This window comes from Pantherophis guttatus, chromosome 2 (genome assembly GCF_059756535.1).
Source record: "Pantherophis guttatus breed Tessera chromosome 2, ASM5975653v1, whole genome shotgun sequence".
NCBI classification, from domain to species: Eukaryota; Metazoa; Chordata; class Lepidosauria; order Squamata; family Colubridae; genus Pantherophis; species Pantherophis guttatus.
The window spans coordinates 292771250-292788562 of record NC_142064.1 but is presented as its reverse complement, the minus strand read 5'-3'; the positions used below and the strand labels follow the sequence as shown (position 1 = coordinate 292788562).

Below are 17313 nucleotides of genomic sequence, written 5' to 3'. Positions count from 1 at the left end.
ATGGTCTCCGGGGAAAGGAGCGGGAGGCGGAGGAGAAACGGCCAAACTTTAATCCTTGAAAGGAAAAGGGGGATCCTGACCCACAGAAGGAAAGGAAAGGAAATGAAAGGGGGGGGTTGGAGGGACCTTCCGAGCAAGAGAAACGCGGGTTTCAAGGAGGGGAGTCGCTTTTTTCTGCCCCGAAGCGAAGCGGGGCCTCTCCCTGGTTTAGCTGAGGGGTTTCCGAGGGTCCCTTCGTATTGGGGGGTGTCTGTCTGTCCTCGCTACCTCGCTCCCCCCTTGTCACCCAGCGCAGCGGCTCTTCCTACGGCAGAATCTCCACATGGAACGAAGGTGCCTTTGTGTCTTTTTCTCGGACCTTTGAGTTGGGAGGGGCCAGGAGCTGAAGCACCAATGGGAATTCTCCCTGCTCGAGCGTCATCGGTCTCCAGGCAGTCCTTTGTGACGTCACCTGAAGGAGGAGGGAGACTTCGGCTCAGAGAGCGAAACTGAAAGTGGGAGGGGGATCCCTTCAGTCTTGGGGGGCTGCAGCTCAAGAGGGGGTTCAGGGCAGGCCCAGAAGGGACCCTCCACTTTCTTTGCTCTCTTCACGATCCTCAGCCAGACTTTCCTCTGGGTGCATTGGGGGGTTGGACTAGACGTCCGCTTAGGTTCCCAAACTGCCCCGTGGGGGGGGTGGTCCTTCTCTGAAAGGGGCCTCCGGGCTCTTTCTAGCTAACTCGGGGGAGGGGAGGGGGCCCTGACACGGAGACTGAGGGTGGGGGGCTGACTAAGGGGATGAATTCCCCAGGGGCAGAGGGGGCAGCCCCAGAGTCAGGGAGGGGCTGGGAGGCCAAAGGGCTGCAGCGGAGAGAGGCCAAATCCAGGAAAGGCTCTTTCTCCAAGTGAGTATCCCAAGGATTCTCTGGCAGCTCCGGGGTCCCATCCCCCCCCCACTATCGGCATGGATCCAGATTGGAGCTCCCCCCCCCAAAGAGCTGCCAGGGTCCCCAGGGCCCTTCCTCTGGAGCGGAGCCCAGGACTCTGGGGGCCATCCTGGCGCCGGTCTCCGAGGGGGCCGTTTTTTGCCCTCCGCTCAGCTGGGAAGAGGGGAGGAAAGAGGCTCCTTGAGCAGCAGCAGGGCCCTTTGGAGGCTGCGCAGGAATGGGGGGCTGCTCCAGGTCATCTGTGCAAGCGGTGGCGGAGGGGGGGGCATTTTTATCTTATTTCTTTTTTCCTTCTGTCATAGTGTATACTCCTCGCTTCAGAGCGAGGCTAGGAGAGCTTTTCCTCCCACGGGGTTCCATACAGTAGATGGGGGGAGGGAGGGAGGGATTTCTGTTCCCCCCCCGCTCTTATCCCCTCCCCTCATTCAGATCAGTAACAGTCTTTCTTCAACCAGACCCGACCTCCCACTTACGGTGGGTCAGAAAACCCCGCAGCGCTGGGGGGTCAAAGCGGCCCTCCGGCAGCCCCTTTGCCCCCCCTTGAGCTGCAGCCCCCCCCCCAAGACTGAACGGATCGCCCCTCCCACTTTCTCCGCCTCTCTCTCTGCGCCGAACAATCTCCTCCTTCAGGTGAAGTCACAAAGGACTCTGCCCGGAGACCAATGACGCTCAATACGTGAGCGTTCCCATTGGTCCTTCTGCTCGTTCTGGCCCCTCCCATCTCAAAAGTCAAAGAAAAAGGCTTCCTCCCCCCAATTCAGAGCCCCGATTTCTCCTCTGGGGCTGAAGCATCTGGCCAGGACACCCCTCCCCCTCTACCCCCCCCCCCGTTGCTTTCACAGATGAAAATTTCTGCCGTGGGAAGAGTTTCTGCGCTGGATGAGAAGAGGGGAGGGGCAGCCCCGCAGCCAGGGAAGACTTGGGAGTGACGGACAGGCACCCCATATCCGGAGGGAAGCCACGGGAAACCCTCAGCTAAGCCAGGAAGAGGCGGAGGAGATCGTCAGGGATCCCACCTAGCCCAGCCTCCCCTCCCCCTTCCTGCGGGAATCCTCCGCTCGGCTCTCTCGGGAAAGGCGCCGCTTCGCTTTACGGGAGAAAAAGGCGATTTCCCTCCTTGAAACCCGCGTCCCTCTTGCTCAGAACGTCCGGCTCCTTCCAGGTTCTCTCTCACTCACTCACTCTCTCTCTCTCTCTCTCTCTCTCTCTCTCTCTCTCTCTCTGAGGACTTCGACAGAGGTTGTACTACATGACCTCCAAGGTCCCTTCCAACTCCATTAATCTGTTATCTTGCCACCATTTCAACCTGTAATCTATAGTTTTTTCTGCAGAAAAAAAAGATATAAAGTAACATTTTGGAAGAAATTTTCCCCCTATAAAAGGGCAGATCTGGAGCTTTTCCCCAGAAAGCTGCCTATTTCGGCTGTGGAAGAGGAAGCGCAAAGAGCCCATTAATTTACCACTGATAAATCCGGAAAGAAAACCACTTAGAAAAACTTGAAAGGATCACGTACCTCGATTTTCATTTAAAAGTAAAGGAGGAGGAGAAAGAGGTGGAGGAAGAAGAGGAGAAAGAGAAGGAAGAGAAGGAGGCTGGACCTGATTTTTCTTCCGACACTATCAGGGGATAAAATAGAAACCCCTGACCGGAAGGGGCAACTGAAGAGGTTTAATGTGGAGGAAATGGGCAGCTGCTGTCCAAAGGAAGAGGGAGGCACCGACACAAAAACTTTTATTTCCCTATAAACGTATTTAAGATTCGCAGCAGAGAAGACAGTCAGGAAGATCCTGAGGTAAATCTCAAACGGCGCCCAGAAGGAAAAGGCGGGAAAAAGGGAAACGCCCCCTTTCCACCCGCAGCGACCAATCAGAGCGCAGATCCCCTCAGGCGGGAGCCCTCCCTCCCTCCCTCAGCCACAAAGGGGTCTTCAGGACCATTCTGTCCTTTCCTTCCCCAGCCGTTAAATTGGACATTTTCACATTTAAATTGTTCAAAGGAAAGAGAGATAAAATGACTTTGCTTTTGTGTATTAGATTGAATTGTCAGGCTGGAATGGCTTTTTTAAAAAAATCTTGCACTGTGCTAAAAAGAAGTCAACGTCCATTTTCATCAGACTAGAAGGATAAGGGGAGACATTTAGATTAGATTTAGATTTAGATTTTATTGAACTTCTATACCACCCTTCTCCCAAAGGACTCAGGGCAGTGTACAGCCAAATTAAAACACATATAAACCACAAAATTTAAGAACAATTTAAAAACAAAATATAAAATTTGCCCCCACGAAATTAAAAACTAACAAACACCCTAACCCTAACCCTTAAAAATTCCTATTAGGCCAGCCCGGCTTGTTGGAATAAAAGAGTCCTCAGGGCTCTTCAGACATGATGGCATCTTCCTATATCTCAGGTTGCTGCCAGAAAGAACATTTCTCTCTCCTCTCCTCTCCTCTCCTCTCCTCTCTTCTATAAATAAGAAGCAGGTCGAATGAAAGAGATGGAGGTGGAGTTGCACCATATAGAAGAAATAACCAAACAGGTCTAGAAACGCAACAGAAGAAAGGCGAAAACTTCCTTCAATGCTTTGTGTTGATATAAAAGGTGGAAAAGAAGCACAGACATAGAAGCCTTTGTCTGACAGGGAGCCATTGGGAGGGGCCTTTCCTCCTACTCCCAAGCCCATCTTCCCCGCCCTCTCCCTTCTCCCTCCCATGCGCTCCTCTTTCTTGCCCTTTCTATAATCCTGGCGCTTTGCCCCAAATCCACCAGGGGGCGCCCTCCGCCAACGGAAGGGAACTCCAAGTGCTTCCCCATTGGCCCACTAGAGGGTAAATGTCACAGCTGATTTTCCAGAGGCGGCCGCAAAGGAAGTGACATCACAAACAATTGCCACTCTAGGACGCACACTCGCTCTTCTTAACCCCTGCGCTGGAATGAGCCACTTGGGGCTCCGGGCAGACTTTTGTGAAGGTCGCTCAGTGGCTGAATTCCACTTTCTAATTCTTGGCGTTTCTTTTTCTTCCCATCTCAGATACAGAAACTGGAAGCCATTTGTGGTCTTTGCAAGGCAAACTTTTCTCTTGGGGGAAAAGAAAAAGAGCGGAATCCCTTGCAGGGATCAGTCCTGCAGCCCCAGAAATGGTCCCGTGAAGGAAAAGGCATCTGGAGACCCACCAGAGTCCTTGGAGCCATTTGGAGTTGCTCTGAAGGACAGAGAAAGGATGGAGACACAATCTTTTGGAAAGGAGGGAGCTGGAAAAGGCCCTTCAGCTGCTCAGCCTGGGAAGGGGGCAAAGCTCTGGACAAGAACCGGGCAGAAGATCCTGGAGGAGGAAACCATCCTCCCTTCAGAAGTTCAGCCCTGGACCTCCATCCAATACCGGGAGGCTGAGGGTCCCCGAGGACTTTGCAACCGACTCCATGGCTTTTGCAGGCGATGGCTGAGACCAGAAAAGCACACCAAAGCCCAGATGCTGGACCAGGTGGTTCTGCAGCATCTCCTGTTCCTTCTGCCCCCAGAGATGGAGGGCTGGGTGCGGGAGTGTGGAGCAGAGACCAGCTCCCAGGCGGTGGCCCTGGCGGAAGGCCTCCTTCTGAGCCAGGCGGAGGAGCAGAAGGAGCAGGTCCAGTTGCAGGTGAGAGACTTTAGGGAGCTCAGAAGGGAATAGAGAAAGTGTTTGAATACTTCACCCTCCTTCCCAAACTTCTCTGGCATTCATCACATGTGGCAATTGTACCCTTGTTTTCTCACTCAACCTGACAGATGGATATTGGGGGCTTTGAGGTTGTGTTCCGAATATAAGAATCCACTTTGTGTCATGTGAGGTACATTAATTCTGCTTCATTTTTCCTTCCTCCTGTTTGAAGTGCTGCACTGTGGAGATCAGAGATCCTGAAGGAAGGAAGAACTCATCAAATCCCCCTCAGGAGCTATTTTTCAGGAGGATCCCTTGGGAAGATCCAAGTCCGGACACCTCAGGAGGTAATGGAAGATCCTCCGATTTCCCATCTGTCTTACCTTCGCTCTCTCTTCTCATCTATGGAATAGCTCCTCCTATTTTGTTAATTATACATTTTGAAATTATTTATTCCTTACAGAGAAACAAAGAACAAGGATTTCTGGTTTTTATGATGGGGATCAAACAGCGGTTGAATCTCCAAATCAAGTAAGAAAGGAAAAAGTTATTAGATTTCTATTCTCCCTTCAGGAAGTGAAGCAGTTGTGCAGAGTGCTCCCTCCTTCTATTCCCCCCATTGTTTGACCTGGATTATTTTTCTGTTCTTCCACAACATGGAGAGCAAAATGGCAGGTTCAAGTTCCTGTCAGCCAGCATAGCTTCCTCTTTAAATTAATGTTTTCTGCTAGGTACTCCTCCAACTTTGAGTTCACGAGAAGCAATTTTTAAAAAGTCCTTCAAGAAATAGGAATCAACCTATCACAGTGCCAGGATCTGTTAGAGACTTTTTTTGGGGGGGGGGGGGGGAATTCTTTGACTTGGAATTGTGCAAGGGTAATGAAAAATAAATATATTGCCACATTACAATTTTTAAAAACCCTTATTTATAACCTGTAGTTCAAAAATAAGCCCAATTGTATTAAAAAATAAAGCAGACTATTAAAATCCAAAAGGAGTGGCCGTGTTGAGCATGTAATCACGGTACTTTGGGGTTGGGGGTTTTTTTGGTTTTTTTTATTGAAAAGTTTTAAAATATTTTACAAACAAATTCCCCCCCTTCCCCTCTCCCTCCCCCCCCCCGACTTCCCAGAGCAAAATACAGGGTATTGCATTTAACAAACATAATCTAACATAAGCAAACTAACTATAAGCTCTTAACTTCCCCTTACTCTTTAACTCCGCCATAGGTACTAAAATATCAAAGTAAAAAGAAAAATCATCTAAATATTTCATTCATAAGCTATATGCAACTTTTTAGTCCCGTATTTGTTTTGTATATAGTCAATCCATCTTCTCCATTCCAGTACATATCTTTCATTCGAACGGTCCTTCAAATATGCAGAAATTTTAGCCATCTCTGCCAAATTAGCTACTTTTAATGTCCATTCTTCAATAGTAGGTATTTCTTCCTTCTTCCAATATTGCGCCACCAAAAGTCTGGTTGCCGTTATTAAATTCAAAATCAAATTAGTCTCTATAACTGTACATCCTTCAATTATACCCAATAAAACAATTGTGAAGTAAATTTTATCTTCCTTTTAAGAATATTTTGTATAATCCACCATATCTTAATCCAAAATGCCTTAATTTTCTTACATGTCCACCATACATGAAAATACGTTGCATCATCACATTTACATCTCCAACATGTAGGTTGTAAACTCGGGTACATACAGGCTAACTTTTGGGGATCTAAATGCTATCTATAAAACATTTTGTAGAAATTTTCTCTTAAATTTTGGGCTTGAGTAAACTTCACATTTCTAACCCATATTTTCTACCATACATCCCATATGGTACTTTGGATTACAAATAATTTCCAATCCTCTGATTTGCGCCTCGATTAGGAGATCAAACATTCCCGATTTGCAAAGGCTGAGAAATGATTTTTCCAGGGAATTTTCTCTTCTTTGTTTTCTTCCTTTCAGCCAATAGCTCAGACTACTAGATCAATCAGTGACAGACAGAGCGATAGATCAGTTGATCCAGAAGTGGGATTACTTTACTGAAAGACACTGAAGGTTTTGGAGAATCAATCAACTTGATAAAACTTCCCCAAATATTTCTTCAGTGAAAGCAATTTTCAGATTTGCCCATTTTCTCACCTAATATTAGGACTTGTGTGACATGCAGTCATTTAAGTTAATAAATACCTTTGCTTTCGGAATTTGGGAACAATGGAACAGAATAACAGAGTTGGTAGGGATCTTGGAGGTTTTCTAGTCCAACCCCCTGTTCAGACAGGAAGCCCTATAACATTACATATAAATGGCTGCCCAATTTCTTCTTAAACACTTCCAGTGATGGAGCACCCACAATTTCTGAAGGCAAGTCATTCCACTGATTAATTGTTCTCACTGTCAGGAAATTCCTCTTTGCTTGTAGGTTGGTTCTCTCCTTGAATCGTTTCCATCCATTGCTTCTTGGAAGACTGCTATCATGTCACCCCATCTAGTCCTTCTTTTCATGAAACCAGACTCACCCAATTCCAGCAACCGTTCTTTATATGTTTTAGCCTCCAGTCCACTAATAATTTTTGTTGCTCTTCTCTGCACTCTTTCTAGAGTTCCAAGATCTTTTTTACATCTGGCAACCAAACCTGGATGCAATATTCCAAGTGTGGTCTTCCAAAGACATTATAAAGTGGTACTAACACTTCATGTCATCTTTATTCTATCCCTCTTAATGCAGCCTATGATTCTGTTGGGTTTTTTTCGGCAACTGTAGCATTGCTGACTCCCATTTAAGTGGTTGTCCACTAGGACCCCAAGATCCCTGTTACACTTACTACTGTTGAGCCAGGTATCACCTATTCTATGCCAGTGCATTTGGTTTTTCTTTCCTAAATTTAGGACCTAACATTTCTCACTGTTGATTTTGTTTTGTTAGATGGGGCCCAATCTGTCAATCCTTCTATATCTGGAGCTTATCTTCTGGAGTGTTTTTATTCCTGTCAATTTGGTCTTGTCTGCAAATTTGATGAGTTCCCCTTCAATCCTCTTTTCTAAATCATTGATGAAGATGAACAGATCTTGCGAATCCTCCTGTTCTGTTCTATTTTCCGTTTTCAGGAGAGTCTTGTGTCCTTCGAGGAGGTGGCTGTGTCTTTCTCTGAGGAGGAATGGTCTCAGCTGGATCCTGACCAGAAAACGCTGCATTCGGAAGTCATGCTTGAAAACCATAGGAACGTGGCCTCTTTGGGTAAGAGTTCTCTAGTCCCCAATCAGAGAGTTCAAGAATGCAGATGATAGATAGTTTTTTTATTAAAAAACCAGTAATCAGACACCGTCTCCTTTGAGGGAGAAGGAAAGGATCTTCTCGAGCTCCAAGGAAGGAAAGAGTCAATGTCTCTTTGCTTAGGTGCTTTCTCTGCCATTTCTCATCTCTATTTTTCCATTTCTATTTGAACTTACCTGTGGGGGCTGAGAAGAACGAGGTGTGCTTTTATGTGTCCTCTGGAGGTCATGTGAGAGGAGTGTGTTGTCATTTGTCCTCTGAAACCTCCAAAATTGTGTGAGAACAGAACTTTCACACTCAGCCCATGGAAGAGCATTCTCCCAATCCAGTTCAAGAACAAAGGCCTCATGCAATGTCACTCAGAGCATCCTAAGGTACAGGTAATCCGCGAGTTCATTAAGTGACCATTCCAAGTTACGACCTAGCCCACTCCCAAGGACTTAAGACTCAGTCCTGAAATTACAAATGTTGCAGCACCACAGCCGTCATTCACACTTATGAATGTCAGCAGAGGCGCTGCAACAACATTCGCCCTACCTGTTCCCCCCCCCCCCATCCTGCCGGGATTTACCTTGACAGGATGTGGTGAGCCATCAGTTTCTTTACCTACTTTGGTGAATTTGCAGAAAAAAGAGGCCTAAAGTAGTGAGAGATACGCAAGATCAGTAGTGGGAAATCTTGCACAAAAGATCTCATGTGATCTCGCACTACACTGCTTTAGGCGTCTTTTCTCTGCTAACCAAGGCCGGCATGAGATCCAGGGAAAAATGCTTTGCAAAGAGAAGAAAGGCCTCTTCGTTTTCAGTGAATTTTGTCCTGGATCTCGTGCAGTCCTCAGTTCTTAAAGGAATGCAGGCCTAAAGTACTGCAGTGTGAGATCACACGAGATTAGTAGCCTGAGATCTTGCACTACTGGTCTCATATGATCTCGCATTAAAGTAGTTTAGGCCTTCCGTTCTCTGCAAACTAAAGCCTGTACCAGATCCGGCCAAAGAGCCCTTGCAAGCCGATGAGACTTTGGGGAAGCGAAATAGCCATTCTTGAAGCCTCCCAACCTTTCCAGTCTCAGCACGAAGAGCATTTACAAGCCAATGGGAGGCTTCAGCAAGGGATTTCGCTCCAAAGTCTCATCGTTGGGATCAAGGAATGGGCCGAGCAGGGGTCCCACCCACCAGACGGACACCGTGGAGCAACTGCTCGAAGGTACACTGTGGAAGAAGGAGTTTGTTTCAAAATTGTTTCATTTCTCACAGGTCTCTGCTGAAATTAACCCACCCCAATAATTCTAAAGTTTTCTCCTAATTCCTCCTTGGATTTTCCCTAGTTATTCTTTAACTTAAAACTGACACTGAGTGAGATTTGCATATATAGAGAAAGAGATGTTTTCTAGATATTTCCAGAAAAGCTTTTTGGGCATGAATATAGAAATTATCATGTCTATATCACACTCCTGTAGGCATGCAAAAATACAACCTAATGGAATTTTGGAGAAATTCAGAAGGAAATTCACTTGACTTCCTAACTTTGATCTTTGTCTCTAACCTTGTTATCGTTTTCATTTCCCTTTTGCTTTGAAGGTAATAATGGGCAGGAGAATCAAGATTCCTGTGAACTATTCCAAGTGATCAATGCTAAAGATGGAAGGGAGAAGTTTGGAATTCAAATGGAATTCGAAAGCCATGAGAGGAACCACTCAAGGAATTGGAATTGGGAAAGCTCACCTTCCACTGATGCTCCGATGCAAGACTTTCTTGCCCAACAAGAGAAAATAAGAGAAAAATATACTGGAAAAAGTGTGAACCTAATCAAAGCTAAAATACAAGTAAATGAACAGGATTTAACCCATAACAAAGGAGAAGATGCTATAAGAAGACACAACCGAGAAAATTACAATGGGACATTCATTCTTTCTCTTGGAAATAACTTCCTTACATCTCAAAAAGCTATTGACACAAAAGAGAAGCCTTATAAATGTTTGGAATGTGGAAAATGTTTTAGAACAAGGTGGCATCTTACTTCCCATGAAAGGATTCACACTGGGGAGAAGCTCTATAAATGCATGGAGTGTGGAAAGACCTTTGCTCATAACAATACACTTACTATCCATAAAAGGATCCACACAGGGGAAAAACCGTATAAATGCATGGAGTGTGGAAAGACCTTTGCTCAAAGAAATCATATTATTTCCCATAAGATGATCCACACAGGGGAGAAGCCGTATAAATGCATGGAGTGTGGAAAGAGTTTTACTCAGAGCAGTGGACTTAGAAGCCACAAAAAGCTCCACACAGGAGAGAAACCATATAAATGCATGGAGTGCGGAAAGAGTTTTACTCAGGGCAGTGGACTTAGAAGCCACAAAAAGCTCCACACAGGAGAGAAACCATATAAATGCATGGAGTGTGGAAAGATCTTTGCTTTGAGCAGTACACTTTCTATGCACAAAAAGATCCACATGGTATCAGAGAATTCATGACTGGCAGAGACATGGTAACAAGGTCAGCCAATGAATAGGCATAGCAACTGAGTCAGCCAATGAGGGCTGTTTGGATGCTGAAACTGCTTGGGGCCTGGACGTGGCTTAGGTTAACTGAGATGTATACATATAAATTGTGTGCTCCTATTATTGTGCTTCTGTGAATACTCCTCCTGTTAACTGCTTCTGTGATTATGCTTCTGATTCAGAGATTCAGAGCATGGGTATTGTATATATTCTTGTATATAAAGAGGTTTCTTATTTAAATCAATCTTGCTGAATCAGTTACCTGTATTTGCTTTCTGGGTTTGATTGCTACAACAAACTCTTGACAGGTTATAGGCCCAGAGCACACAGAAAGACTGAATTGTAATGAAGCTGAGGGACAGCCTGTGTTAATAGAGAAAGAACAAGGCAGAGAAAGATTGCAGGATGGCTGTTAATTTAAGGAGAGCTCTCTGCCTCGTTTGGGACAGAAGAAGTATATAATTTGGGCTGCAAAAATGGAGTGTTTCCTGAAGGCTAAGGAGCTGTGGGATATTGTTGTTAATCCACCCCAGCCACTATTAGCAGCTGCAGATCAGAGGCAGCATGATAAAATAATGGCCTACATCATCTTGAGTTTAGAAGATAACAGTTTATCAATGTAGCTGATTTAAAGACTGCACAGAAGGTCTGGCTGAAATTGAGAAGTGTGCATGTGAGTGTGGAGCAGCATTTTGTACAAATGAAAACTTTATTTGTTGAATTAGAACTGTGTGGAATGCAGATTCCTGAAACTCAAAAAGTGCTATTGGTGTTAAACAGCATGGATGAAACGTGGGACATAGTTTCTGCAGTGTTTGAGTGCAAACCAGAGCAGGAACAGGCCTTAAAAGCTTGTCTGATTGGTGAGGAGCACAAGCGCCATTTCAGAAAAGCCTCCAGGAGAAATTCCTGAGGTGGGGCCCAACGAGCAGAGAGAGAAATGTAACAGACTGGCCCTCTGCAGAGAGAGAACAATAGACAAGATGTCTGCAAAGAGAAAAGTAGTAGAAGAGACCAGAATACAGACCAGCAACAGAGGCGGTGCCTCACCTGTGGTGAAAAGACACATTTGAAGAAAAACTTTGCAAAGAAAAAAACTATTTGAAGGATGAAACTATTTGCAAGACGGAAACTGTTTGCAAGGAAGAAAATCAGCAGATGGACAAATTGCCGTGGCAAAAGTTAGCTATTGCAATAGCAGAGACAAATGGTTGATAGACAGTGGGGCTAGTTAAACAATTGTTAATAATTCTAAATTGTTTTATAGGCTGGATCCAGCTGCTGGAGATGCAGTAGCCTTGGCAAATGACCAGAAGGCTAAAGTCATTGGAACAGGCAGTGTGCAAATTCCATATCTGGAAAAGAGATTTAATGATATATTATGTGTGCCTGAAATGGAGCATAATTTGCTGAGTGTCTCTAGTTTAGACAAGCAAGGTTTTGAGACCACATTTATAATTGGGAGGTGTCTCATAAAAAGAAATGGGAATGTATGTGCACAGAGTATAAAGCAGGATAATCTTTATTGCAAGTGATTGCAGGGACAAAAGGTTCAATGTGCCCAAGCATTTGGAAATGTGGCACAACATGATTCATGTGTTCATCTCTTGCACAGAAAGCTTGGCCATGCTAGCTTCAGAGTTGCAAGAGATGGAACAGTTTGGAGAAGGATCAAATTAAATTTAAAGGGATGTAAGGCATAGTTGGACTGTGCAGCATGCAAATCATCAAAGTCCAAGGCATTCCCAGTGAGCATAAGTAGCACAAGGCAGATAACAAGAGCTCTAGAACTGATACATGCAGATTTGGTTGGGCCAATGCAAGCCAATTTGGGAGGAGCAAACTATGCGCTGGTCATTGTAGATGACTACAGCAGATGTGGGTTCTGCTATTTACTAAAGAGCTCTCTGACTCTCGAGAGCTTCATGCAGAAGTTGCAGGGCATGTGTCAGCAGGAGGTCCTCTTGGTCGGCTTCCTGCCAGCTACCATCTCCCCGCCGGCGTCTGGTAACAGTTACCCCTGGGGGTGTGCTCCTCAGGGGCTTCCATGAGTGGTTTACCATACATTTGTATCTATTGTGTGCTCGTATATTGTTTCGGTAGAAGTTGAAGTATTCATTGATAGGTAGGACATTATAGCAGATAATTTTATGTACTACGCTTAGGTCGGACCGAAGACGGCGAAGTTCTAAGTTGTTTAAGGCCAAAATTTCAAGTCTGGTGGAATAAGAGTTGTAAAGAGCCTTGGTGGCGCAGCAGATTAAAGCACTGTTCAGTAACACCAGCTGCCTGCAATTACTGCAAGTTCAAATCTCACCAGGCTCAAGGTTGACTCAACCTTCCATCCTTTTATTTATTTATTTATTTTATTTATTAGATTTTTATACCGCCCCCTCTCCCGAAGGACTCGGGGCGGTGAACAGCCAAAATTAAAAAACATACAATATAAACAATTAAAATACGTTTAAAACAGAATTAAATCCAAAATAGCTCCCCAATTTAAAACGCCTTACCCATACCCCTATAAATAAGATGAATTTAAAAAGAAGCTACGCAAGATTAGGTTAACAATTCTTAATGCTTTTTTGGCAATGCTGTTACAGTGAGCATTGCCAAATGCTTACGTCATTTGAGATGAGTACTCCAAGGTCCTTGACAGAGTGAGCGTCGTCTACTAGGTCGTATCCATCCAGCTTGTCTCCTCCCAGCAGCGTTGTGGCTGGGGGGAGGTCAACCCCGCGGCTCCCCAGTCTATCTGGTCGTTCCATGGCTTGACATTGTGTGCTCAGCCCCTGCGGTAGACTAGGTCTCCAGGTTGTCTGATAAAACAGATCTTGCTTGTCAGGGTATGAAAGAGTTAATAGCTGTAAGCTGATGGGAAGCTGATGCAATGGAATGAGGCAGCAGAGTTAACTGCCACTTTAAAAAGCTGGGTAAGAAGCTGCCTATATAAGGGAAGCCATTAGAGGACGTTTCCTTCTCAAGCCTTCTCCTCATGCATTATACTTCTTGTTTTCTCATTGTGTATCATTGCTCTCCATTGGATCAGTAGCTGTATGATAAAGGTATTTAACCACGCATAAGTTTGTAAATATTTAACTGTAAATAAAACCACTTATTTATCTAAAAGGCACTGTGTCCTGTGTGCTGTCTTTTGCTCCTGGGTTTATCTCATAATACTAGTCACACTGCCTAAACTCTGACATTGCTTAATGTCAGCCCTGCCTCTGTTCAAATCCCAAGAAAGAAAACCCCAACTCCATTGAAGTAGAGAAGAGGTACTTTTACTGAGTTTGAAATTATAGCAGCGAAAGAAAAGCAAGATCTGAGCCAAAAGGCATGAAAATTAAATATAGAATAGAATAGAATTCTTTATTGGCCAAGTGTGATTAGACACACAAGGATTTTGTCTTGGTGCATATGCTCTCAGAGTAAATAAAAGATATATTCATCAAGAAGCAAATAAAGAACAAAGAACAGTTACTTATAAAAAATCCAACAGATGAAAGAATACGAGGAGCTATAAAACTTCTGAAAGATCAATTTCAAATGCTTATGGCGGAACAAACAGCAACAAATTTACAATTTGCGAAACATAACACATTTTGTAATAATGGGCTAATAAACCGGGCAGATGGTTGGCTTATACACTAAGGAAGAGGCAGAGTACACGGGTCATTGATAGTATTGATAGTGGAGGGAAGGAAATTTTTCAACAAAACTTAATCAAAGAAGTTTTTTTAGACTATTATACCAAATTATATGCCAAAGATGATATACAGAATGGACTTATAGAGAAATATTTAGAAAAAAGGAGAGTTACAAAAATTTCTAGTCAACAAAAGGAGAGAATGAATCATCCTATAACAGCTGAGGAGATTATTGCCGCAATTAAACAATTGAAAACAGCTAAAGCACCAGGGACGGATGGTTTAACTGCGGTGTATTATAAAACTTTACAAGCAGAAATGATTGAATATCTTAAAGATCTATTTTGTAGTATACAACAAGGGGGTAAAATACCCCCATCATGGAAAACAGCTTATATTTCATTGATACCAAAAGAGCAAGCAGGTCCTAAAAAACCTGTGAATTTTAGACCAATATCTCTTCTCAACAATGACTATAAAATATTTGCAAAAGTATTAGCTAACAGGTTGATGCCAGTTATTCAAGAGGTGATTCATTATGATCAAGCGGGATTTATAGAAGGCAGATATATGAAGGACAATGTAAGGCAAATTATAGACTTATTGGAATATCTTGAGAAGAATAAACAGATCCCTGCAGTGCTGGTTTTCTTGGATGCGGAGAAGGCCTTTGATAGAGTGGATTGGAACTTTCTATTAAAGACTTTAAGAAATATGGACTTTGGGGACCAGTTTATACAGGCGGTCTCAGCAATTTATCAAGAACAAATGGCACAAATTATTATTAATGGAAGTTTGACAACAAATTTTAGTATTGAAAAAGGAACAAGACAAGGTTGTCCGTTATCCCCATTGTTATTCATCTTAACATTAGAAGTCTTGTTGAATACAATACGGGACTCGAGTACTTTGAAAGGAATAGTGATAAGGCAAGAGGATTACAGAATAAGGGCATTTGCAGATGATCTGGTTGTTACCCTAACACAGCCGATGGAATCAATAATCCAGATGAAAGACATTATAGAAGAATATGGTATGGTATCAGGATTTAGACTGAACCAGAAAAAAACTAAGATGATAGTTAAAAATATGACACAAGATCAAAAACAGGAACTTGAAAGCAAGGCAGGTTTTGAAATAGTACCAAAGGTTAAATATCTAGGAGTTCAGGTTGCAGAATCAAATATAAAATTGTTTCAAAATAATTATGAGGTGTTGAGGCGAGAGGTACAAAAAGACATGGAGACTTGGAAAAAACTGCAGCTGTCTTTACTTGGAAGAATAGCAGCAGTTAAGATGAACGTTTTGCCAAGATTTCTTTTTTTGTTTCAAATGATTCCGGTGATTAAAAGTGATAAACAACTGAGAGAATGGCAAAGTGGAGTGAATAAGTTTGTATGGAATGAGAAAAAGCCGAGAGTTAAGCTGAAAATTATGCAAGATGTTCCAGAAAGGGGAGGCCTTAAACTTCCAAACCTACAATATACTATGAAGCAGCAGCTTTGACGCAAGCAAGTGATTGGTTTGGAAGGAAAAAGATTGGAATACTGAATATAGAAAGTTATGATCTTGAACTTGGTTGGCATGCATACTTATTTTATGAGAACAAAGTGGATAAAGTATTTAAAAGCCACATACTTAGAAACTCTTTGATGAGAGTTTGGAGGAAGTACCGATTCAAATGGGATTATAAAATACCGTTATGGCTGGATCTTGGTCATATCATGTGGAATACAAATATAATGTCACTCGGGGGGGGGGGTTATATAAAGAAGTTCTTTTTACAGATGCGGGCAGATGGCAACTGAAAACATTAGAAACGCTGTTGGCTGAAGGGATTAATTTAACTTGGTTACAGTATAATCAACTTCAATTGAGATGGAAAGAGGACCAAAAAACTGGTATAATGATGCATGAAGAAGAATTGGTTAGACATATAAAAGAGAAAGGTCCAATGCATATTAAAAGGGTTTATAATGTTTTGCTAGAAAGGGACTCAGAAACTGAACTGGTTAAAGATTGTATGATAAAGTGGGCACAAAATTTTGCAGAACCAGTGATGTTGGAAACATGGGAAAAAATATGGGTTCAGAATGTTAAATTTACACAGTCGCAGAACTTGAGGGAAAATTTTTATAAAATGTTTTATAGGTAGCATTTAGATCCTAAGAAATTATTGTGTATCTACCCTAATGTTCAACCAAAATGCTGGAGATGTGATTGCTTAAATGCCACATATTATCATATGTGGTGGACTTGTAAGAAAGTGAAGGCTTTTTGGATAAAAATTTGGTGGGTTATGCAAAATGTTTTGAAGAAAAAAATTCAGTTTTCTCCACAATTGTTTTTATTGGGTATAGTTAAGGGTTTTACATTGGGTGAAGTAAAGCTGATATTGTATATGGTAACGGCAGCGAGATTACTGATAGGTCAATATTGGAAAAATGAAGCTATGCCCACTATTGAAGAATGGACTTTGAAGATGGCCAGTTTTGCAGAAATGGCGAAGATCTCAGCATATCTAAAAGATCGGACACAAGAGACTTATGTATGGGAGTGGAAAAAGTGGATAGATTATGTGCAGAATAAATATCAAACTAGGAAATATCAGATAGCTTTTAACTGAATGTATTATATAGGGATAGAATAATTGAATTTTGTGAAGATTTGAATAATATACAGGGGGTGGAGGGGTTCAAGTTTTATATTGATAAGATTTTGATTTGGATTATATTTTGTGGAAGTCCTGGGGAGAGGGGAAGGTTAGGGGGGGTTAGGGAGGGTTAGGGGGGGATAGGGAAGGTTGGGGGGGGAAATGGGGAGAAAATGTATTTGTAAAACTTTTTCAATAAAAAAAAGAATCATATGGTACAACACTTAATGATAGTCATAGGGAACAAATAAACAATCAAATCATATTAGGAAACAGTCAATATAAATTGTAAGGATAAAACTAACAAGGTTACAGTCATACAGTCATAAGTGGGAGGAGATGGGTGATAGGAACAATGAGATTAATAGTAATGCAGACTTAACTAGTTTGACAGTGTTGAGGGAATAATTTGTTTAGCAGAGTGATGGCGTTTGGGGAAAAACTTGTGTCTAGTTATTATGGTGTGCAGTGCTCTATAGCATCGTTTTAGGGTAGGAGTTGAAACAGTTTATGGATGTGAGGGGTCTGTAAATATTCTCACAGCCCTCTTTGACTTGTGCAGTATACAGATCCTCAATGGAAGGCAGTTGGTAGTAATTGTTTTTTCTGCAGTTCTAATTATCCTATGAAGTCTGTGTCTGTGTTGTTGGGTTGTCGAACCAAACCAG

General features: G+C 43.0%; 1 protein-coding gene across 2 annotated transcripts in view; it reads left to right on the top strand.

Moving 5' to 3' along the window:
- Window positions 1-13471, top strand: part of LOC148116200 (zinc finger protein with KRAB and SCAN domains 1-like) — a 34126-nt gene extending 20655 nt beyond the window's left edge. Inside the window, exons 1-5 of one of the 2 annotated variants that reach the window (XM_087885001.1) lie at window positions 3758-4560; window positions 4793-4907; window positions 5024-5091; window positions 7674-7803; window positions 9417-13471. In XM_087885001.1, coding sequence (XP_087741127.1) covers window positions 3859-4560; window positions 4793-4907; window positions 5024-5091; window positions 7674-7803; window positions 9417-10315 — 1914 coding nt within the window. In that variant the 5' untranslated portion in view covers window positions 3758-3858 and the 3' untranslated portion in view covers window positions 10316-13471. Of the gene's footprint in view, window positions 1-3757; window positions 4561-4792; window positions 4908-5023; window positions 5092-7673; window positions 7804-9416 lie in introns of those variants that run through there. The other variant, XM_087885002.1, reaches the window with a different exon arrangement.
- The last annotated feature ends 3842 nt before the right edge of the window (window positions 13472-17313 follow it).